Raw genomic sequence first — 24,797 nt, forward strand, 5'->3', positions numbered from 1 at the left:
ACAGAAACACACTGCCCTCCCGGGGTCTCCTCGGGCCCCTGGTCTGAATACCCACCTGACCTCTCAACATTGAGGTGTCTCTCACTCTTCTACACACGATAGAAAATGTACACCTGCAGTACATTTTCTCTAATTCAGAATTGCCTCAATACATTCTTAGGAATGAAACAACTGGGACAAAGAAACTACCATTAGAGTCACTACCAAGAAGAAGAACACTTCCCAGGATCTGTGGAACATCTTGAAGCTCTCAATCTTAGCCTCCTCTTGTCTTAACTAAAGCATCTTGTCTTTTCACCCATTAGGTTCTCAGTCTTGGCTCTGGGCCTCCTATTCGGCATGGGGACATAGGCAGCCAAGGTCCTCATTTCCCTTGGAAACCCCTACTCCAAACAGGAGGCACCAAGGCTGAGAAGAAGAATCCTCGGTTCAGTGGTTGCTGAACCTGCTGCATTCCCAGTGCAGCAAAATCCCTCCAGCCATGGGCAGGGCAGCAGGCAGCACTTGGAGCAGCTTCTTGAAGCAATGAAAGAGGCCCAACCTGGAAATTTACTTTTTCATTTATATTTATTATTTGTTCTTGAGACAGGCTCTCGCTCTGTCACCTAGACCGGAGTACAGTGGCATGATCACTGCTCACAGCAATTTTGACCTCCGGGGCTCAAGGGATCCTCCCACCTCAGCCTCCCGAGAAGTTTTTATTTTTATTTTTTTTGTGGAGCGGAGATTTCCCTATGTTGTCACCGTCGTTTCTCTTTACCCGTAACAAAACAGATGCTCACCCATGTGGAGTGGTGTATCAGTTATCTTTGCACAACAGACCACACTAATAAGTTGCTTGAAAAGATAAAATCCAAGGCTGGCACAGTGGCTCATGGCTATAATCCCAGCATGTTGAGAGCCCAAGGCAGGCAGATCACTTGAGCTCAGGAGTTTGAGACCAGCCTGGGCAACGTGGTGAAACCCCGTCTCTACCAAAAATACAAAAAATTAATCTGCGTGTGGTGGCACATACCTGTGGTCCCAGCTACTCTGGAGGCTGAGGTGGGAGGATCGCCTGGGCCCCGGAAACAGAGGTTGCAGTGGGCCGAGATCGTGCCATTACACTCTAGCCTGGGTGACAGTCAGACCCCATCTCAAAAAAAAAGAAAAATCCTTCTTATTGATCAAAAGATTTGATATAATTCTTATTACTCCCAGCTGACTTTTTCTTAATACTGAAATAGACAAACTAATCCTAAAGCTCATATGGAAATTCAAGGGACCCAGGAGAACCAAAACAGTCTTGAAAAACACATAGTTGGAGGACTCACTTTCTGATTTCAAAACTACTACAAAGCTACAGTAATAAAGACAATGGTTCTGGCAATAAGAATAGAGCAACTGAACAGAACTTAGAGTCCAGAAATATACTCTTACTGATTTTAGAGTTGAGTTACAACTCAATAGGGACAGTTCAATAGGGAAAAGAATCATCTTCACCAACATCCAGATGTCCTGTGAAAGAGTGAAGTTGGACCCCTTCCCCATACCATAAACAAAAAATTAACTCAAATGAATCACCATCTAAATGTATAAGGTAAACTATAAAACTCTTAGAAGAAAATACTTGAGTAAGTGTGACTTTGGATTAGGCAGTGGTTTCTTAGATGTTGACACTAAAAGCACACGTGGCAAAAGAAAAAGTCAACACCATCAAAGTTTAAAGTATTCGTGCTTCAGGGAACACTATCAAGAAAGTGAAAAGACAACCCACAGAATGGGATAGTGTTTTGCAAATCACATATCTGCTAAGGATCTTGTAGCTAGAATAGATACAGGACTCTTACAACTTAATAAAAGAGAAAACCCACCTGGGTGCACTGGCTCATGCCTGTAATCCCAGCACTTTGGGAGGCCAGGCGGACAGATCACTTAAGCCCAGGAGTTCAAGACCAGCTTGGGCAACATGGCAAAACCCTGTCTCTATAAAAAATACCAAAATAATTAGTCGGGTATGGTGGCGGGCACCTGTGGTCCCAGCCAATCGAGAGGCAGAGGTGGGAGGATCTCTAAGGCCCAGGAGGTGGAGGCTGCAGTGAGCCAAGATCAGACCATTGCACTCCAGCCTGGGCAACACAGCAAGACCCTGCCTCAAAAAAAAAAAAAAAAAAAAAAAGAAATCCCAATGAAAACAATGGGCAAATTATTGGAATAGACCTTTTTCCAGAGGTTATAGGTGGTCAGTAACCACATGGAAAGCTGCTCAAAATCAGTACTTATCAGGGAAAAGCAAATCAAAACCCCTTCAAATCCGCTAAGCACTAGGATCATCAGAGTCAATAAAATACAGAAAATAACAAGTGTTGAGGGTTTGGAGAAATGGGAGACTTAGGACACCACCATTGAGACTAAAGCGGTGCAACCATTTTGGAAAACATTCTGGCAGTTTTTCAAAAGATTAAATATTTATATGACCCAGAAATTTCACTCCCTACGTATACCTAGAAGAAATGAGGCCGGGCGCAGTGTCTCATGTCTGTAATCCCAGCACTTTGGGAGGTTGAGACGGGCAGATCACCTGAGGTCAGGAGTTCAAGACCAGCCTGGCCAACATGGTGAAACCCCATCTCTACTAAAAATACAAAAATTAGCCAGGCATGGTGGCACACACCTGTAATCCCAGCTACCTGGGAGGCTGAGGCAGGAGAAGCGCTTAAACCTGGGAGGCGGAGGTTGCAGTGAGCCGAAATCTCGCCACAGCATTCCAGCCTGGGCGACAGAGTGAGACTCTGTCTCAAAAAAAAAAAAAAGAAATATATGTCCTTATTAAAAATTACATGAATGTTATAGCAGCATTATTCATAATAGCCAGAAAGTGGAAACTGCCCAAAAGTCAATCAATAAATGAATGGATAAACAAAATATCTGTATGTACAATGGAACATTTTTCCAAAAAAAAAAAAAGGGAATTAAGTATGAAACATCTTCCGGATACTATATCTCAAACATAGTTGATGGTCTCTTGAATTCAGCTATTTCATATCTAAAGAGATCCTTGAAGACACCATGTTGTACACCTTAAATATATATACAATTTTATTTGTTAATTTAAAAATAAATAAGTGAGGCCAGGCGCGGTGGGTCACACCTGTAATCCCAGCACTGTGGGAGGCTGAGGCAGGTGGATCACGAGGTCAGGAGTTCAAGAACAGCCTGGCCAATATGGTGAAACCCCGTCTCTACTAAAAATACAAAAATTAACTGGGCGAGGTGGCGGGCGCCTGTAGTCCCAGCTACTCAGAAGGCTGAGGTAGAAGAATTGCTTGAACCCGGGAGGCCGTGGTTGCAGTGAGCTGAGATTGCGCCACTGCACTCCAGCCTGGGTGACAGACCAAGACTCTGTCTCAAAAAATAGTAATAAATAAATAAGTGACAAGGAACAAAAAAGTCTAAAGAAGCAGAGCTGGATCTGGAGAGCATCTCATATATTTAATCATCCTCAAACTAAGGAAGCTGTTCTGTGCTGTATGAAAGACTGAAGAAGGAGGTGGCATCGATTTTTTATTTTTATTTTTTTATTTTTTATTTATTATTATTTTTTTGAGATGGAGTCTCGCTTTGTCACCCAGGCTGGAGTGCAGTGGCGTGATCTCGGCTCACTGCAAGCTCCGCCTTCCGGGTTCACACCATTCTCCTGCCTCAGCCTCCCGAGTAGCTGGGACTACAGGCGCCCACCACCACGCCCAGCTACTTTTTTTGTATTTTTACTAGAGACAGGGTTTCACTGTGTTAGCCAGGATGGTCTCAATCTCCTGACCTCGTGATCCGCCCACTCGGCCCTCCAAAATGCTGGGATTACAGGCGTGAGCCACCGCGCCTGGCCGATTTTTTATTTTAACATTTTGTCTTCTCTTACTATTTTTCCTTAGGTGAGAAAAATGTACCCTTCCATGCCTGTGCTTTCTAAATTTTGGGACTGATACAGATCCACAGAGGCCACACCTAAAATTAAATTATCGTTAGTGCTAAAACTTAATTGACTGTGTATATAACTGTGCGATTGCTGTTACCGATATTACTGTTTGGGGTTCATTCAACAGATTAAAGAAGCAAGGTCTTGCATTTAACACACAAACTAATGAGATACTGCTTTATACAAGAATTTTAAAAACACTGTCATGTGGTTTAGTGTAGTTAATGTCATGCTTATGTCATATAACATAGCATATTAGAGTTCTTTAGAGGGACAGAACTAACAGGACATATGTACATAAGAAAGGGAGTTTATTGGCCGGGTGTGGCGGCTCACGCCTGTAATCCCAGCACTTTGGGAGGCCGAGGCACGTGGATTACCTGAGGTCAGCAGTTCGAGACCAGCCTGACCAAAATGGTGAAACCCCATCCTACTAAAAAATACAAAGATTAGCTGGGCATGTTGGCAGGTGCCTGTAATCCCAGCTATGTGGGAGGCTGAGACAGTATTGCTTGAACCGAGGGGGCGGAGGTTGCAGTGAGCCACTGCACTCCAGCCTGGGCAACAGAGTGAGACTCTGTTTCAAAAAACAAACAAACAAAAAAGGGGGAGAGTTTATTAAGGATAATTGACTCACACATTCACAAGGTCAAGTCCCACGATAGGCCGGCCGCAAGTTGAGAAGCAAGGAAGCCAGTGGTGGATCAGCCTGAGTCCCAAAACCTGAAAAGTAGGGAAGCCGACAGTGCAACCTTCAGTCTGTGGCCAAAGGCCTGAGAGCCCCCCACAAACCAATGGTGTAAGTGCAAGAGTCCAAAAGCTGAAGAACTTGGAGTCTCATGTTCAAGGGCAGGAAGCATCCAGCACAGGAGAAAGATGAAAGCTGGAAGACTCAGCAAGTCTACTCTTCCATCTTCTCTTGCCTGCTTTATTCTAGCTGGGCTGGCAGGTGATTAGATGGTGCCCACCCAGATTGAGGGTGGGTCTGCCTCTCCCAGTCCACTGACTCAAATGTTAATCTACTTTGGCAACTCCCTCACAGACACACCAGGAACAGTAATTTGCATCCTTCAATCCTATCATGTTGATGCTCAATATTAACCATTACACATTGGTTCAAGTTCTTTCTTCAGTCACAAGAGTAACACAGGTAGAAGAGACAAATGAATAAGTGCCAAGTCTTGCTGCAGAGTTTCCTTCATAAGTTTTGTTTGCAACCTGGCCATTTCTTTTCTAAGGTCACTTTGTTCATCAGTGAGATGAACTCTGATTCTCTTCTAGGTCCTCCAAACTCCGAAGGAATTGCTGATTTCAGTTTAATTTGTTTCAGTTTCTGTCTCTCTGAACCATTCTAGCTTATAGACAATTCTTTTGTTGCTCTTGAAACATTTTAGCTAGTTTTTGTTCCTCTTGTTCCTCAGCCTTCCCCGTGTGTGTTCCAGTCTTGAAACAAAGTCAGAAACTGCTTAGAAAATTTGCAATGAAGTTTCTGCCTTTCCTCTTGTGTTTTCAAAACGTGTTCAGTTCTCTTCTTAGTGGTGTGGATAAAAGCATTCATATATGCCTGTAATCCCAGCACTTTGGGAGGCCAAGACAGGTGGATCACGAGGTCAGGAGTTCGAGACCAGCCTGGCCAACATGGTGAAACCCCGTCTCTACTAAAAATAAAAATTAGTTGGGCGTGGTGGCGGCGCCTGTAATCCCAGCTAGTCGGGAGGCTGAGGCAGGAGAACTGCTTGAACCCAAGAGGCGGAGGTTGCAGTGAGCCGAGATCGCGCCATTGCACTCCAGCTCTGGGTGACAGAACAAGACTCTGTCTCTGAAAAAAAAAAAAAAAAAGCATTCATATACATTCTAGCCTTTTTCTCTTTGCAGCAAAATCCTGTTTAATATCAGCTTCACTTACTTGTAATTTCTGTACATCATCCCCCACATCTTCCTCATCTGTTCCTACAAAGTGCTTTCTTTCTCCATGCTCATCAGTTCCTGAATGCTTTCCTCCCGGCTCATTTCCTGGGATGCCATAACCTGGGCCTCCACTGCCTTGGCAGCCTTCACGAGGCACTCCCTGTCTACAGGCTCCATGGCTGGCTGTCCTGGAACTCCTGAAACTTTTGAGTGCAGTGATGCACTGGAAGTGCTGGAAGAAGGTGGAGATGCGTGTGATCTGCAGGCTCGGGTATCTGGAGGCCAGCGGGCAAACTGGACACTCCCTGTGATCTAAGAACTTATTTAGGCAGATAGTGAGGGTAAGGAAGTCCTCGGTAAGGTTTTCCTTTTAATGAAAAGCAGCCCCCGAATCATTTCTTTCCTAACAAAGTGCAGCCTGTAAAATCAAGCTGCAGACATAGATAAGCAAGCTGGAAGCTTGCAGGGGTGAATGCCAGCAGCTCTGCCAATAGGAAAAGGCCCCCTGGAGGCTAGTCATGTTCAACATGGTGGTTCCATCTCTTCCCTTTTTCTTTGTCAACCAGATGTACAGTAAGGAGCAGGCAACATGGTGCCAGCCAGGTAGAGAAGCCATTTGTGGCCAGGTGTGGTGGCACATGCCTGTAATCCCAACACTTTGGGAGGCTGAGGCGGGCAGATCACCTGAGGTCAGAAGTTGAAGACCAGCCTGGCCAACATGTTGAAACGGTGTCTCTACTAAAAATACAAAAATTAGCTGGGCGTAGTGGCAGGTGCCTGTAATCCCAGCTACTCAGGAGGCTGAAGCAGGAGAATCTCTTGAACTTGGGAGGCGGAGGTTGCAGTGAGCCGAGATCACACCACTGCACTCCAGCCTGGGAAATAGGAGTGAAACTCCATCTCAAAAAAAAAAAAAAATCCATTTGCAAAATAGATTAGGGTGGGGCGGGGAACTTCTTCCTGCACTATGTAAACATCACACCTGTTCCAACCAATGTTTGGGCCCTATGTAAATCAGACACTGCCTCCTCATGCCTGTCCTTGTGCATGCTGCTGCAGGCCAGAAGACCCACTCAGGTGCCCCTCTCTCTGCAGGAGAGAGAGCTATTCTCTTTTTCTTTTGCCTATTAAACCTCTGCTCTTAACCTCACTTCACATGTGTTCGTGTCCTTGACCTCCTTGGCATGAGGCAATGAACCTTGGGTATTACCCCAGATGAACGACACTGCTTCATTTTGGGGCCCCAGGTGGGATCAAGGTATCATCATCAGAACAGTGAGGACAGGAGTGGACCTCAACCCTGTCCTTTCATTTCAAGGTTCTTGGCCTCCATTTTAAAATCAAATCAAATACTGGGCCCCCTTCAGCTATTTAAAAATGGTTAGTGTGGCTGGCAGCCTTATAAGACTTGGGGGACAGGCTTGCTGGGGAGAACATTCTGAAGCACTGGGAATTTTTACAGTTCAAGGAAGTAATCCTGTTAGGCAAGATCAGGAAATACTGTAGTAACCGAGGTAGTGCTCAAGGCAATGCCATTTTTGTGATTTTCTAGGAACAGTGGATCTTCCCCTCCTCTCCCCGTAGTGAGGTCTCTCTCTGCCCTTGGTCTGGAGAGCACATGGCATTTAAAGGTCAACAGCTCTACCCAGTGGCATAGGAATCCTCTCCATGAGGCACATTTTCGGCCCTTTGCCAAAACACTCTAGCTTCCCAATTCTCCTCCCTTTCTGCACCCCTTTGCTGGACACCAGGCTTTATGCTACTTCCATAAATGGGAAAACTCTGCCTTCAACAATAAGGAGGAAAATGTCCTCCAAAACAAAATTTTAGTCTCAATACTGTCCATCAGCAGGAAAATAGCCATTTGGTTCCTATGTTTTTTTTAAGGCACCTATTCTGCTTCTAATTAAAATAGTACTTAAATAGTAAGGGTAATTTAAGTCTGGAAGTTAACTGGAACCATTCTCTAAGGGTACTTTAGCATGAGTCATAATAGCAGGATATAGACCTCAAACCAGCTCACTTCCTCCATTATGGAGGGAAATACAACAGTTGCCTAAATGCAACTGTTACGTAGTCTCTCCCAAGATCCGTTTTTCAGGGAGCCACACAGGTCACACAAGTCTTGGAAGTCAAAAGGAAATCACAAGTGCAGGACTAGAGTCACATGGGTAAGCATGACTAACCCCAATCACTTAGTTCCTCTGGTTCCATGGCTGGGGGTCACACCTGCAACCATGGGAGGCACATTTAACAAGATGCTGGGACCCAGGAACCAAGGAGGGAAAACAGTAGGGGTGGCGCCCTCACTGTCTTCCCCTTCCCCTCCTCTGGAGTGCATTCTGAAGCACTGGGACTCCTTTGACCCTGAGATTTTGAAGAAAAAACAGCTCATTTTCTTTTGCACAAGAGCATGGCCTTCTTACTAGACCTTTGCAAAGCATTGCACAATTGACTCAGCTCTTTCAGCAGTCATATCAGACAGGCCCAAAGGGAATGATTCCCCAAAACTAGAGAAACAAACCCCCAGGAAACCCTCAAATGCAACTTCCAGATGCCCTGGCCCTTCCTCCCTCACTTTCTTTCACATTGTCAGCTTCTCCAATTCTACCACCCAAACCCCCAGACTTTTCTATGGTATTTTTCCTTCCTTCATTCATGATTTAAAATGGCTCCTATCTCTTCTTCTATAATGTTCCTCCAAACTGGGAGAAGTTAATTTCCCCAAACCTTAAAATGCTTGGCTTAGGGTTGAGCTCGGGGAACAGAACCCAGAAGGCTGACATGCTGTCAAAAGGGTAAAAATTTTTATTTTTATTTTTATTTATTTATTTATTTTTGAGACAGAGTCTCACTCTATTGCCCAGGCTGGAATGCAGTGGTGCAATCTTGACTCACCGCAGCCTCTGCCTCCCTGGTTCAAGTGATTCTCCTGCCTCAGCCTCCTGAGTAGCTGGGACTACAGGCACGTGCCACCACACCTGGCTTGCTCCATCAACACTGAACATTAGTGATTGAGTTGTTGCCACTACTGGCACTCAAAAAATTATCCAGGTGTGGTGGTGTGCACCTGTAGTCCCAGCTACTCCAGAGGCTGAAGTAGGAGGATCTCTTGAGCTCAGGAGGAGGTCAAGGCTGCAGTGAGCCAAGACCATGCCACTGCACTACAGCCTGGGTGACAGAGCAAGACCTGTCCCCCCTCAAAAAACAACAACAACAACAACAAAGAAATATATTGAAATAACTAGTATCTTCAATACAATGTTGAATGAGTGGACATCATTGGTTCCCAATCTTAGGGCAAAACTTTCTGATTTCATCATTAAATATATTAGCTATAGGTGTTTTGTGTATGCTCTTTAAAAATTATTTTATTTTATTTTTTGTAGAGAAGGGTCTTGCTATGTTGCCCACACTGGTCTTGAGCTCCTGGGCTCAAGCAATCCGCCCATCTTGTCCTCCCAAAGTCTGGGATTATAGGCATGAGCTACTGCTCCTGGTCTATGGATGCCCTTTATCGGTTTCAGGAATTCCGTTCTATTCCTAGTTGGCTGAGAGGTTTATTTTCCTTTCATGAATAGGTATTAAATTTTGTCAAATGCTTTTTCTGCATCTATTGAGATGGTGATATGGGTTTTGTCTTATAGCCTGTTAGTATAGTAAATTATATTGATTGATTTTAAAATATTAAGCCAACCTTGTATTCCTGGGATGAAACTAACTTGGTCATGATGCATTATTGTTTGTATTTACTACTGTATTCACTTTGCTAAGTTTTAAAAGGATTTTTGAAAAAAATAAAAAGGATTTTGTGTCTAGATCCATGAAGGATATGTGTGTAGTTTCTTTTCTTGTAACATTTTTGTGTCATTTGGTATCTGGTAATACTAGCTTCAAGATGAGTTGGTAAGTGACCTCTCCTCGTCTACATACTATAATCATTTGTGCAGAATTGATGTTGTTTCTTCCTTAAGTGTCCAATGAAGCCATGTAGACCTGGAGTTTTCTTTGTGGAAGTATTTTTTTTATCAAGAATTCAATATCTGGACTAGACGAGATGGCTCACACTTGTAATTCCAGCACTTTGGGAGGGTGAGGCAGGAAGAATACTTGAGCCCAGGAGTTTGAAACCAGCTTGAGAAATATAGCGAGACCCTGTCTCTACAAAAATATTTTTACAAAATTAGCCAGGTGTAGTGAGGTTCACCTGTAGTCCCAGCTACTTGGGAGGCTTGGGCAGAAGGATCGCTTGAGCCCAGGAGGTTGAGGCTGCAGTGAGCTATGATTGCACCATTGAACTCAAACTTAGAAGACAAAGCAAGACCCTGTCTTAAGAAAAAAAACAAAATTCAGGTTGTTGTTTTTTTTTTCTTGTTTTAGACGGGGTCTGGCTCTGTCGCCCAGGCTGGAGTGCAGTGGTATGATCTTGGCTCACTGGAACCTCTGCCTCCCAGGTTCAAACGTTTCTCCTTGCCTCAGCCTTCCGAGTAACTGATTACAGGCACACACCACCACACCCAGCTAATTTTTGGATTTTTAGTGGAGCTGGGGTCTCACCATGTTGACCAGGCTGGTCTCCAATTCCTGACCTCAAGTGATCTGTCTGCCTTGGCCTCCCAAAGTGCTGGGATTACAGGTGTGAGCCACTGTGCCCAGCTGTCTCATTTTTCCTTAGTGGGCTTTGGTAGTTTGTGTTTTTCAAGGAAGTCGTCCATTTCATCTCACTTACTAAATGTATTCACATAAAGGTTTTAATAATCTACCTTACTGTCATTTTAATTTTTGTACAATTTGTAGTGGTGTCTCTTCTGCTCTTTCTGGTGTGGTTAATCTGTGTATTCTCTCTTTTATTCCTGATCAGTCTAGCCAGAGGTTTATCAACTTTAGCGATGTGTTTATAGAACCTACTTCTGGTTTTACTGACTTTTGCTGATGTTTTTGTTTTATATTTCATTTATTTTGGCTTTTTTTTTTTCTTTGAGATGGAGTATTGCTCTGTTTCCCAGGCTGGCGTGCAAAGGAGTGATCTTGGCTCACTGCAGCTTCTGCCTCCTGGGTTCAAATGATTCTCCCACATCAGCCTATTTTGGCTATTATTTTTATTATTTCCTTTCTTCTGCTAATTTTGGTTTTATTTGACTCTTCCTTTTGTGGTTTCTTGAAGTACAAGCCTCGGCCGGTGCAGTGGCTCACACCTGTAATCCCAGCACTTTGGGAGGCTGAGGCAAGAGGATCCCTTGAGGCCAGGAGTTCAAGACCAGCCTGGCAAACATGGTGAGACCCCTTCTCTACTAAAAATACAAAAATTAGCCGGGCATGGTGGTACATGCCTGTAATTCCAGCTACTCAGGAAACTGGGGCATGAGAATTGATTGAACCCAGGAGGCTGAGGTTGCAGTGAGCTGAGATTGCACCACTGCTCTCCAGCCTGTGCGAAAGAATGAGACTGTCTCAAAAAAAAAAAAAAAAAAAAAGTAAATGCTTACATTATTGATTTGAAATATTTCTTCTTTTATAATATGTCAAAGTGGTGCTATAAATTTCCCTCATAGCACTACTGTGGCTGCATCTCAGAAAATTTGATATGTCCTGTTTTTACTTTCATTCAGTTCAAAATACGATCTAATTTTCCTTGTGATTACATATTTGACCCATGGGTTATTTAATTTCTAAATATGTGGAGATTTTCCAGATATCATTCCATTATTATTTTCTATTTTTCCTTTTTCTTCTATTTATTAACTTATTTACTTATTTTCAGTTCCCTCTCAGGCTCTAAATTCTGTTATTATTTTGTTTTCCTTTCTTTTTTTTTTTTTTTTTTGAGATAGAGTCTTTTTCTGTCACCCAGGCTGGAGTGGAGTGGTGCGATCTTGGCTCACTGCAACCTCTGCCTCCCAGGTTCAAGCAATTCTCCTGCCTCAGCCTCCTGAGTAGCTGGGATTACAGACACACACCACAATGCCCGGCTAATTTTTTTAGTATTTTTAGTAGAGATGGGGTTTCACCATATTGGCCAGGCTGGTCTTGAACTTCTGACCTCAAGTGATCTGCCCACCTCGGCCTCCCAAAGCACTGGGATTAAAGGCGTGAGCCACCACGCCCAGCCTCTGTTATTATTTTCTAGTATAATTCCATCGTGTTCAGAGATGTACTTTGTATGATTGGAATCCTTTAAAATGTATTTATTTTTTATTTTTAATATGGAGTCTCACACTGTTGCCCAAGCTAGAGTGCAATGGCCTGATCTCGGCTCACTGCACTCTCCATCAACCAGGTTTAAGTGATTCTCCTGCCTCAGCCTCCTGAGTAGCTGAGATTACAGGGGCATGCCACCACGCCTGGCTAATTTTTGTATTTTTAGTAGAGACGGGGTTTCACTGTGTTGGCCAGGCTGGTCTCAAACTCCTGACCTCAGTGAATCCACCTGCCTTGGCCTCCCAAAGTGCTGGGATTACAGGCATGAACCACCGCTCCCGCCTCTTTTACATTTATTAAGACTTGTTTTATGCCTCCAAATGTGGTATATCTTGGTGGATGTGCACTTGAAAAGAATGCATATCCTGCTGTTGTTGGATATTCCATTCATGTTGTTTTTGTGGAATTGGTTAATAGCATTGAGTCTTGTATACCTTTACTGAGTTTCTGTAAATTATGACTGATAACGGTTCTACAACTATTGAGAATGGTGTGTTGAAATCTCCAATTATAATTTTGTATTTATCTACTTCTTCTTTAGTTCTATTATTGTTTTTCATGTATTTTGATGATCTATGCTTAGGTGCATATATATTTAGAATTATATCTTCTTTATTAATTGACCTCTTTGTCATTATGGTATGTCCCTCTTTGTCTTTGGTAGTTTTTGTTGTTGTTGTTGTTGTTGTTGCTTTGAGACAGGGTCTCAATCTGCAGCCTCGACCTCCCAGGCTTAGGTGATTCTCCCACCTCAGCCTCCCAAGTAACTGGGACCACAGGCGCATGCTACCACAATTTGATAATTTTTAAAATTTTGTTGTAGAGATAAGATCTCCCTGTGTTGCCCAGGCTAGTCTCAAACTCCTGGGCTCAAGCAATCCTTCCTTCTCAGCCTCCCAAAATGCTAAGATTACAGGTGTGGGCTAGTATATCGCCCACTGTGTGGGCCAGTATTCTTTGTTTTGAAATCTACTTTGTCTGATATTCATTTAGCTATTCCAACTTTTTAAAATTTAGTTTTATCAGTGTATGTCTTTTCCCATCTTTTTGCTCTTAAACTATCTCTGTTTTTATATTTGAATAGCTTTCTGGTATTTACCATATTGGTTTTGCTTTTTTATCCATTCTAACAATTACTGCCTTTTACTTGTGAGCATTTACATCATTTATATTTATTCAATTATTGATATGATTGGGTTTAAATCAATTTTGCTATTGGTTTTTCATTTGTTCCATCTATCTATTGGTCTTTTTTTCTTTTGTATTTGGAGACAGATTTGCCCTCTGTCACCCAGGGTGGAGTGCAGTAGAGCTATCACAGCTCACTGCAGCTGGGCACTGGTCCATTTTTCTATCTTTTTTTTTTTTCTTTTGAGACAGGGCCTCCCTACGTTGCCCAGGCTGGATTCAAACTCCTGGGCTCAAGTGATCCTCCTGCCTTGATCTCTCAAAGTGTTGGCATTACAGGTGTAAGTCACCAGAGCCAGTCAGTTTTTTTTTTTTTTTCACTTAATTCACAGAATTCAATGCCAACAGTTCTTTTCTTTCAACACTTTAACCATGTCACTCCATGGGGACGCTGTCTTGAGCCTTTGGTAAGCCTCATTCTCCAGGACCACACAGCAGGCGTGACAGCCCTAGGTCCACCCCACCCTGTAAGCTCCCTCCTGGAGGAGACAGAGACCCAGGACAGCTCCGGGGCAAGGCCGAGGAAGGAGGGACGACGGGGCAGGGAGGCCTGAAGAGTCCCCGCCTTTTGGGATAGTTGCCACCCTTGGACCCCCTCACCCTTGGGGACGTTGAGGAGTGTTAAAATCTCCAAGACGCGAGTCACCGGTACGAAGCCACAGCCATTTCGCAGCTTGCTCGGTGCAAGTACAGAAGGTCCTAGTAGCCGAGCGTGGAGTCGAGCTCGTGGGCGGCGTTGGGCACCTTCGGCCGCGCCCTCAGCTGCACCCCCCGGTGGGCGGGGCCCGAGCCAGTCTCTAAAGCCAAGCGGCCGCCCGCTCCGGGGCTGGTGCTTCCGACCGCTGCGCGCCGCTGCTCCGGGGCTGTCGCAGTCTCCCGTTGCCGCCGTCATGTCCCGGCAGCTGTCGCGGGCCCGGCCAGCCACGGTGCTGGGGGCCATGGAGATGGGGCGCCGCATGGACGCGCCCACCAGCGCCGCAGTCACGCGCGCCTTCCTGGAGCGCGGCCACACCGAGATAGACACCGCCTTCGTGTACAGCGACGGCCATTCCGAGACCATCCTTGGCGGCCTGGGGCTTGGGCTGGGCGGCAGCGACTGCAGAGGTAACAGTGGCCCCTGATCCTCCCTCTGCACCGTGCAGAGCTGAGCCTGTCCACAGCCGTGCACCGCACCGCTCTCCCTGGCCCGGGGCAGCACCCAAGGCTTTGTCCCCCCCACCGCCCCCACCCCCGTCCACCTCGCAGCCTTGGGAACCCCAGGCTCCTTAGGCACGTCTAGCTCCGGACAACTTTTCTCTCGTCTTCTCTTCTGTTCGTCTCTCTTCTCTTCCGGGAGGTAGCCAGCACCCTCACTGACGCCGGCATGACTTGGTCTTGCCTGGAATGACTTGGCTAGCCCCTCTCTGGAGCACGAAAAACATTGGAATCTGGCATTGTGCAGCTCCTGTCCCCACCTGTGCCCTCCAGGTGCCCTTGACGGGCCTGATCTGCAGAAATTCTGTTCTTGCCGCCTGGCACTCCCTGGCACAGTCCGAAATCAGAGTTTGGACCCAGCACACTATCTGCTTCCTCCTTTGCACATGCCAGCCTGCTCGGGGCCCCGGACTTTGCTCTGAGTACCTTGTGGTACACACAAGGGCACCTCACAAGGGTGGCAGTGCCCGGGAGCCTTGGCAGCTCCCTCAGGGGGATGAGGGATTGGGGTGGTACAGGTCTCACTGCCCTCTCTGTGGAGGCTCTGTCTGAGGCTATTGGAGAGAAATGGACACTAACCCACTCCAGGAAGCTCCAGTTCTAGAGATGGCTGGGGAGCCCAGAGTGACCCCTTCCTGGGAGGGACCCTGTGAAGAAAGAACAGATAGGAGTTTGTCAGGAAGAGTACAAAGGGCAAGGGCGTCAGGGCAGTGGGCATGGGTGTGGAAAGGCAAATGTGATTTGGCAATGCCGCAGGTGCTGGAGGAGGCAGGTGTGGCCGGAGGGGAGGATGTGTGTATAGGGGCAGGAGGAGCCGCCCTCAGTCTGATGCCATTTGCAGTGCTTAGGCCGATGCCTGGCAGGCACATAGTGAGGGCTGGGAAATGTTAGCTGTTTCTTTGTTCTTAGTATTAGCACCATTTGCCTCCTTCCACTCTGAGTGTCTGAGTGGAGTCTTATTTCTCCTCTGATTCACCACATGGTAGATCCAGAACAAACCTAGCCTGTGCATGCATCTCAGTGCCACGCTCTTTCTAGATCACCCAGCTGCCACTCGGTGAGAGCTCTAACCATATTTCTGATTTTTTTTTTTTTTTTTTTTTTGAGACAGGGTCTTGCTTTTTTGCCCAGGCTGGAGTGGAGTTGTGCAATATGGCTCATTTCAGCTTTGACCTCTCAGAGCTCAATCCATCCTCCCACCTCAGCCTCCTGAGTAGCTGGGACTACTACAGGCCTGTGCCACCACACCCGGCTAATTTTTTGTATTATTCATCAAAACCAGAGTCTCACTTTGGTGCCCAGGCTGGTCTCAAACTCCTGAGCTCAAGTGATCCTCCTGCTCTGGCCTCCCAAAGTGCTGAGATTACAGGTGTGAGCCACCACAAATCTGCACCCTCTGCCTGGCCCTTATTTCTGATTTTTTTTTCTTTTCTTTTTTAATCCTTCTTTGTCTTCTGCCTGAGTCCAAGGTTGGCTGGCGAAAGTCCTCAGATCTGATCTGAAGTTAAGTTCAGTTGAGAAGCAGAGGGGTGGTGGTGGAATGGAAAAATTCCAGATGAATAGTTCCTCAAACCTGCTCCTTGCCAGGCCTCAAGGGCTCCAGTGACTGCCCTCCTGCCAGCCTAAGTGACTTTCTAAGTGTGAAAAGTGGGAAGAGGACTCTCCACTCACCTGTTAGTCCAGCTCACTAGGAACTAAGATTCTTTTTGTTGTTGTTGTTGTTGTTTTTTAATTTGTTTGTTTGTTGGTTGGTTTTTTGAGAAGAAGTCTCACTCTGTCGCCAGGGTGGAGTGCCGTGGTACAATCTCGGCTCACTGCAACCTCCGCCTCCCGGGTTCAAGCAATTCTCCTGCCTCAGACTCCGGACTAGCTGGGGACTACAGGCGGGCTCCACCACGCCCGGCTAATTTTTGTGTTTTTATTAGAGACGGGGTTTCACCATGTTGGTCCACCTGGTCTTCAACTCCTGACCTTCTGATTTGCCTGCCTCAGTCTCCCAAAGTGCTGGGATTACAGGCATGAGCCACGGCACCTGGCCCTGAATTTCATTTCTCTTTCCTCTCAGTGAAAATTGATACCAAGGCCAATCCACTGTTTGGGAACTCCCTGAAGCCTGACAGTCTCCGGTTCCAGCTGGAGACGTCACTGAAGCGGCTGCAGTGTCCCCGAGTGGACCTCTTCTACCTGCACATGCCAGACCACAGCACCCCGGTGGAAGAGACGCTGCGTGCCTGCCACCAGCTGCACCAGGAGGTGAGGGGACCCCTGAGCTCTGGGAGGTGGTCCGCTGCTGCTCTCCTTATCCTGATCCTAATGGTGAGAGCAGAGGCACCAGGGCAGTCCCAGGGTGGAGCAGGGAACAGCCCCACTCCCAGGGGCCCCACCCTGGCCTCCCTTTCCTGGTCTGGGCTGCACTGGGTTCTGACTGGAGCCTCACCCGAGCAGGGCAAGTTCGTGGAGCTTGGCCTCTCCAACTATGCTGCCTGGGAAGTGGCCGAGATCTGTACCCTCTGCAAGAGCAATGGCTGGATCCTGCCCACTGTGTACCAGGTGAGGGCCGGGGCTGCAGAGGCCAAGGTCTCCAGAACTCCTGCTCATCCTGGGCTGTCTTTGCCCCTCTGACTGCCCCCATACCCTCTGCATAGCAGCCACTCCCCTGCTGAAAGCCTGCAGATGGCTCCCAGGTACCCTCAGGATGCCATTCAAGTTCCTCAGGCCGGCCACTGGGCATCTGCTTCCTTCCTGCCTGACTGTGCACCTTGGACCCTTCCTTCCCCACCTTCCCCTGCACTCAGCCTGGAACAAGCCCTTCCCCCACCACTGCCCCTTCCCTGGGAGAAGGGTTCAGGTCTCACATACGTGTCTCTTCCTCTGGAAGCCTTTCTAGACGGTCCCAGAAGACCCTGAGACCTCAGGTCCTTGTTTACCTCCTCATGATTCATTGCACAAATATTTGTACACCTGCTTGGTGCCAGGCACTGGTCACAGAACTTTCTATTCTGATTGCCTCATGACTCAATTATAACTGTTTATACTTGACCTTATTATAAAACCTTGAGGGAAGGGACTCTGTCCTTTTGGCTTAAGAATTTAAATCTGACAACCAGCCCATAGTTGGTGCTCATGAAAGTTGGCTGAATGAATGAATTTTCCTTGGGCATAAGCCCCTTTCACCAGCACCAGTAAGAATAAGTATATGCCCAGATGGTTAAAGTCCTAGAATTGTTAAGGTCTGAAATCAGGGTTCTGGAAGGGTAAATTTGAAGTCTCTTCTTTTGACACATCCACCCTCTCCCCTGGGGCCCTCTCCTTACAGGGCATGTACAACGCCATCACCCGGCAGGTGGAAACGGAACTCTTCCCCTGCCTCAGGCACTTTGGACTGAGGTTCTATGCCTTCAACCCTCTGGCTGGTACGTGGTGCATTCCTGACCCTGTGTCAGCCTATTCCCGACCCACAGATGCCCAGCCCAGGACCTGGGAAGCAGGGAGGGTTTGACAAACTTTGACCTCTCAGGTCAAAGAGGTCAAGGCTGTGTCCTTCAGCCTTCCTGGGTCTCTGCCCCTCCCCTAGACCAGAGCCCTGAGGGATGTGGCAGCCTCTGGGGCACTCTGGGCCCAGGGGCTGATTGCTGCCTTCTCGCAGGGGGCCTGCTGACTGGCAAGTACAAGTATGAGGACAAGGATGGGAAACAGCCTGTGGGCCGCTTCTTTGGGAATACCTGGGCAGAGTTGTACAGGAATCGGTGAGCTGGGGGTGCTTGGTGTGGATGGCTGGGGTGGAGTCTGCTTTATGTGGAATGAAGTCCTGGGCTGCTCCTGGGGTAAGGCCTTTCCTTGCTGCTGCACCTACTCCCCTGAATTTCTTCAGGAATTTCCAAACCCTCCATTGGTTTTCTTGTTGTCTTGGGACCTCCAGGAGGAAATGAGTCTCCCTGGACCTTGGGGTCTTGAAGTCATTGCTCTTTCCTGAGCAATCACCTGCTAGGAAGGAAAGAAGGAGCTCTGGAGGGAGGTCCAGGAGGCCTGGGGCTGAGTCCTGACCCATCTTAGCAGCCTTCATGTCCCTAAGGAAAATAAGAGCAGGCTGCTGAGTCCTCAGGAATAAAGATTCGTTGAGGTCTCTGCTGAGGGGCCCAGCATCCTGGGTGGTTCTGATGCCCAGCAAAGTGGGAGACCTATGACTAGAGAGAACACCTGCCCCTCAGGGCTGCAGGGTGTGGGGTGGGGCAGTGGCCCTGGTTGGCTCTTTGGCTGTGGCTCCCAATGTGGCCCTGATGGTACTGACACCTGTGCCACCATCCCCCCTTCCCAGCTACTGGAAGGAGAACCACTTCGAGGGCATTGCCCTGGTGGAGAAGGCCCTGCAGGCCGCATATGGTGCCAGCGCCCCCAGCATGACCTCAGCCACCCTCCGGTGGATGTACCACCACTCACAGCTGCAGGTAACCAGCGACCCTGAGTGCTCAGCTTCTTCCCTTCCAGGGGAACCAGCAATATCTTTAGGTGAAGGCTGAAACATTTGTTTATAGATTCCTCTGAAATTTCTCTTTCTTTCAACTCTCACAAACATTCTTCCCACTGGTCTTTTTCTATGTTTTATTTTTTTGGAGACAGAGTCTCACTCTGTCACCCAGGCTGGAGTGCAGTGACATGATCTCGGGTCACTGCAACTTCTGCCTCCTGGGCTGAAGCAACTCTCTTGTCTCAGCCTCCTGAGTAGCTGGGATTACAAGCATGTGCCACCATGCCCAGCTAATTGTTTGTATTTGTAGTAGAGACAGGGTTTCACCATGTTGCCCAGACTGGTCTCAAATTCCTGAACTCAGACAATTCGCCCTCCTCAGCCTCTGAAAGTGCTGGGATTACAGGCTTGAGCCCCTGCGCTCGGCCTTCCCATTGGTCTTTGATGGTATCCGAGTGCCAGGCTTTGTAATGAGGGCTTCACTGCAGGGATTTCATTATTCCTTCAGCTTTATGAAATGACTATCCCAGTGTTATTGATGAGGAAACTGAGTTTCACCCAGCTATGAAAGGGGCAGACATTTTAACACAGGTTCAACTGTTAAGCCCACTAGTCTCATCCTTTTTGTGGGAGCTGGAGTTTCCCTCTCTTGGTACATCATGTCTTCCTCATTCAAATTTATATCCAACTCCAGCCTTAGATGTTGCAATAGTGTCTGGCATATATACAGTAGGTGCTCAATAATAAATGGGAGCTAAGTGCTCTACATAATTTTTCACACCCATAACCATGTTGAAAATAGAAAAGAGGATTGAGTCTCAGAGAGGTTTAATAACAGCTGTGTTTACACAGCTGCTGTGGGACAGAACTGGGCTGTGAATGTAGGTCTGTCTGGAAGCGTCGTGTGGCAGTAGGGGAAGGGATACAGGTTTTGAGTCACATGGGTACAGCTATCCAAGGCACCTTAAGTTCTTTCTGAATGTCTGGGATACAAGAGAGCCCAAATCTCAGCAGAGAGGTGGCTGGGAGGGCTGTGAGTGGAGTTGCTGTGCAGCAGAAGAGGGTTGAAGTCTGGCCGTCTCCCTTGCAGGGTGCCCACGGGGACGCGGTCATCCTGGGCATGTCCAGCCTGGAGCAGCTGGAGCAGAACTTGGCAGCGGCAGAGGAAGGGCCCCTGGAGCCGACTGTCGTAGACGCCTTTAATCAAGCCTGGCATTTAGTTGCTCACGAATGTCCCAACTACTTCCGCTAGGCCCATCGTTTCTCAGGTTGCCCAAGGCTCTTCTGTAACCTCTTTTGTTACTCACATTTTCTTTAATTTAGAACTGCCTCAGTAAATTCTTAGGGATGGAAGTATTTGGACAAAAACCTAACAGAAGAGTCACCACCAAATGAAGAATGAAACCTCCCAGGGTGCTGTGTGTTAGTCTGTTTGCGTTGCTATAAAAGAATACCTGAGACTGGGTCATTTATAAAGAAAAGAGGTTTATTTGGCTCACCACTCTGCAGTCTGTACAAGGGGGTGTGGTGCCGGCATCTGCTCTTGGCGAGGGCCTCAGGAAGCTTACAATCATGGCAGAGGGGGAAGCGGAGCCAGCGTGTCACATGGTGAGAGAGCGAGCAAGAGACAGACGGGGGAGGAAATTCCAGGCTCTTTTAAACAACCAGATCCTGTGTGAACTCATAGAGCTGGAACTCACTCATTACTGTACAGATGGCACCAAGCCATTCATGTGGGATTTGCCCCCATAGCCTAACCCCTCCCACCAGGCTCACCTCTAACATTGGGGATCACATTGCAACATGAGATTTGGAGGGGACAAAATACCCTAATGATATCATTGTACCAGTACCACCCCCCCCCGCAAATGTTATGTTCTTCTCACATTGCAAAGTACAGTCATCCCTTCCCAGTAGTCACCCAAAGTCTTAACTTGTTTCAGCATCAACTCAATCATAAGGCCAAAGTCTCATCTGAGACTCAAGGCAAGTTTCATCCACCTGTGAATCTGTATAATCAAACAAGTCATTTGCTTCCACGATACAATTGTGGTACCCGTACTGGGTAAGATTCCCATTGCAAAAGGGGAATCGGCCAAAAGAAAGGGGCAACAGGCCCACGCAAGTCTGAAACCCAGTAGGGCAGGCGTGAAAATGTAAAGCTCCAAAATAATCTTTGACTCCATATCCCACATCCTGGGCACACTGGTGCAAGGGGTGGGCTTCCAGGGCCTTGGGCAAAATTCAATTGCTTAAAATGACAAAATCCCCAAGATGATAAGAAAATTCAACATAATCCTTGTCCAAATCCCAACTGGCTTATTTATTTATTTATTTTTTGATATAGAGTCTTGCTCTGTCTCCCAGGCTAGAGTTCAGTGGCGCAATCTCGGCTCACTGCAACCTCCACCTCCTGGGTTCAAGTGATTCTCCTGCTACAGCTTCCTGAGTAGCTGGGATTACAGGTGTAAGCCACCCACCTGGTTACTTTTTGTATTTTTGTAGAAACTGGGTTTTGCCATGTTGTCCAGGCTGGTCTTGAACTCCTGACCTCAGTTGATGTGCCCCACTTGGTGCCTCGAATGCTGGGATTACAGGCATGAGCCACCACACCCAGCCAGCTTTTTTTTTGAGAACACAGAAGTTGGAAAACTGGTTCTAAAATTCATAGGGAAATGCAGGGCACCCAGGATACCCAAAACATGCTTGAAAAAGAACACAGTTGGAGGACCCCCACTTTCTGGTTTCAGAACTTACTACAAAACTACATAGCCGGGCGTGGTGGTAGACGCCTGTAATCCCAGCTACTCGGGAGGCTGAGGCAGGGAAAATTGCTTGAATCTGGGAGATGAAGGTTGCAGTGAGCCGAGATCAGGCCACTGCCCTCCAGCCTGGGTGACAGAGTGAGATTCCATTCTCCAAACAAAACAAAAAACAAACAAATAAACAGGAAAAACAACTACAATGCTAAAGACAGTGTGGTCCTAGCATAAGGCTAGACATAAATCAATGGACTAGAATTTAGAGTCCAGCGGTAAACCCTTTCATGTATTGTCAATTAATTGTAAAGAGTGTCAAGACAATTCAACAAGGAAAATAACCATCTTTAGGCCGGGCGCGGTGGCTCATGCCTGTAATCCCAGCACTTTAGGAGGCCGGGGCAGGCGGATCACGAGGTCAGGAGATTGCGACCATCCTGGCTAACACAGTGAAACCCCGTCTCTACTGAAAATACAAAAAATTAGCCGGGCGTGATGGCGGGTGCCTGCAGTCCCAGCTACTCGGGAGGCTGAGGCAGGAGAATGGTGTGAACCCGGGAGGTGGAGCTTGCAGTGAGCCGAGATCGTGCCACTGCACTCCAGCCTGGGCGACAGAGCAAGACTCCATCTCGAAAAAAAGAAAAGAAAAGAAAAGAACCATCTTCAACAACATCTGGATATTTGCAAGTAAGAGAATTGAAGTTGGACCCCTTCCTCATACCATACATAAGAAAATAAACACAAAATGAGTCATAGACCTAAATGTATAGGCTAAAATTATAAAAACTTTTAGAAGAAAATACAGGGCCAGGATGGTGGCACACTCCTGTAATCCCAGCTACTCTGGTGGCTGAGGCACCAGAATCACTTGAACCCAGCAGGCAGAGGTTGCAGCCAGCCAAAATTGTGCCACTCCACTCCAGCCCGGGTGACAGAGCGAGAACTCTCTCTCAAAGAAAGAAAAAGAAAATATAGGGATAAGTCTTGTGGCCTTGGATTGGGGAATTGTTCCTCAGAAGCACACACAACAAAAGAAAAATTAAATTGGACATCATCAAAGTTTAGAACTCTTTTACTTTAAAGACTCCATAAAGAAAGTGAAATGACAACCCACAGAATGGGAGAAAATACTTGCAAATCATTTACCAGATGATGTTCTGTCTAGACCAGGGGTGTCCAATCTTTTGGTTTCCCTGGGCCACACTGGAAGAAGAATTGTCTTGGGCCGCATATAAAATACACTCACACTAACGATGGCTGATGAACTTAAAAAAAAAAAACACAAGAAAATCTCATAATGTTTTGGGAAAGTTTACGAATTTGTGTTGGGCCACACATTCAAAGCCATCTTTGGGCTGCATGCGGCCTGCGGGTCGTGGGTTGGAGAAGCTTGAATTATATAAAGAACTCTTATAATTCAACAATAAGAATATCAATAATGCAATTGAAAAATGAACAAAGGATCCAAAGAGAACTTTCTCTAGCAAAGATATACAGATGGTCAGTAGACAGATGAGAAAGCGCTTAACATCATTACCCATGAGGGAAATAAAAATAAAAACCACAATGTGTTTCCACTACTTCACACCCACTAGGATGGGAGTAGTAAGACAGACAGACAATAGAAGTGCCGTGGAGAAATTGGAATCTTCACACACTGATGGTGGGAATGTAAAATGGTACAACCACTTTGGAAAATAGTTCGGCAGTTCCTCAAAGGATTAAACATAAAATTACCGTAGGATTCAGCAGTTCCACTTGTGGGTATATAGCCAAGAGAAGTGAAAACATATCTCCCCACAAAAAACTTGGGCATGAGTTTTCACAATATCATTACTCGTAATAGCCAATAAGTAAAAACAACCCAAATGTCCATCAATGAATGAATGGATAAACAAAATGTGGTATATTCATACAACAGACTATTATTCGGCTGTTAAATAAAAAATAAAAAAGTAGCTCACGCCTGTAATCTCAGCACTTTGGGAGGCCAAGGCAGGAGGATTAATTGAAGACAGGAGTTCCAGACCAGTCTGGACATAGAAGTGAGACCTTGTCTCTAGTAAACATAAAAAGAAAATTAGCTGGGTTCTGTGGCTCACACTTGTAGTCCCAGCTACTCAGGAAGCTGAAGTGGGAGGATTGCTTGAGCCCAAGTATTCAAGGCTGCAGTGAACTATGATTATGCATCACTGCACTCCAGCCTGGGTGACAGAGCAAACCATGTTTCTAAATAAATAAGTAAATAAGATGAAGTAATGAAACACCTACAATGTAAATGCACCTTGAAGACTTGTAAAGTTAAAGACGCCAATTGCAAAAGGTTTCATATTGCATGTTTTGATCTGTATGAAATGTCCAGAATAGGCAAATCTGTTTGAGAGAGAGAAAGTAGATGAGTGCTTGCCTAGGACTGGGAGGAGGTTTGCAAGGAAATGGAGATTCACTGCTAATGAGTACAGGGTTTCTTTTGGGGGCGCTTATGAAGATGCTTTGAAATTGATTGTGATGGTTGTACAACTCTGAATACATGAAACAACATTAAATCATCACTTTAAGTAGGTAAACTGTATAGTGTCTGAATTATGTCTCAATACAGTAGGGTTTTTTTTGGTTTTTTTTCTTTTTTTTTTTTTTTTTTCTTTTTTGAGATGGAGTCTCACTCTGTGGCCCAGGCTGGAGTGCAGTGGCGTGATCTCAGCTCACTGCAACCTCCACCTCCTGGGTTCAAGCAATTATCTTGCCTCAGCCTCCCAAGTAGCTGGGACTACAGTTGTGTGCCACCACATCTGGCTAATTTTTTTGTATTTTTTTTAGTAGAGATGGGGTTTCATCATGTTAGCCAGGATGGTCTCAATCTCCTGACCTCATGATCCGTCTGCCCTTGGCCTCCCAAAGTGCTGGGATTACAGGTGTGAGCCACTGCGCCTGGCCAATACAGTCGTTTTTAAAAAACAAAACAGGCTGGTCACAATGGTTCATTCATGCCTGAAATGCCGGAACTTTGGGAGGCCCAGGCAAGGGGAATCTCTTGAACCCAGGAGTTTGAGACCCCTTCCCCATACTGTACACAAAAAATTAACTCAAATGAATCACCATCTAAATGTATAAGGTAAAACTGTAAAACTCT

General features: G+C 46.4%; 1 protein-coding gene across 1 annotated transcript; it reads left to right on the top strand.

The window, feature by feature from the left end:
* The first annotated feature begins 13,326 nt into the window (after positions 1-13,326).
* On the top strand, positions 13,327-20,316 carry LOC100456442 (aflatoxin B1 aldehyde reductase member 3). The gene is made up of 7 exons (XM_024251126.3): positions 13,327-14,353; positions 16,509-16,696; positions 16,889-16,993; positions 17,760-17,856; positions 18,090-18,189; positions 18,759-18,888; positions 19,999-20,316. Exons 1-7 carry the CDS (start codon positions 14,140-14,142, stop codon positions 20,158-20,160), a joined length of 996 nt encoding a protein of 331 aa, XP_024106894.1. The 5' UTR covers positions 13,327-14,139; the 3' UTR covers positions 20,161-20,316.
* Positions 20,317-24,797: the final 4,481 nt, after the last annotated feature.

The sequence above is a fragment of the Pongo abelii genome, chromosome 1 (assembly GCF_028885655.2).
Source record: "Pongo abelii isolate AG06213 chromosome 1, NHGRI_mPonAbe1-v2.0_pri, whole genome shotgun sequence".
Lineage (NCBI taxonomy): Eukaryota > Metazoa > Chordata > Mammalia > Primates > Hominidae > Pongo > Pongo abelii.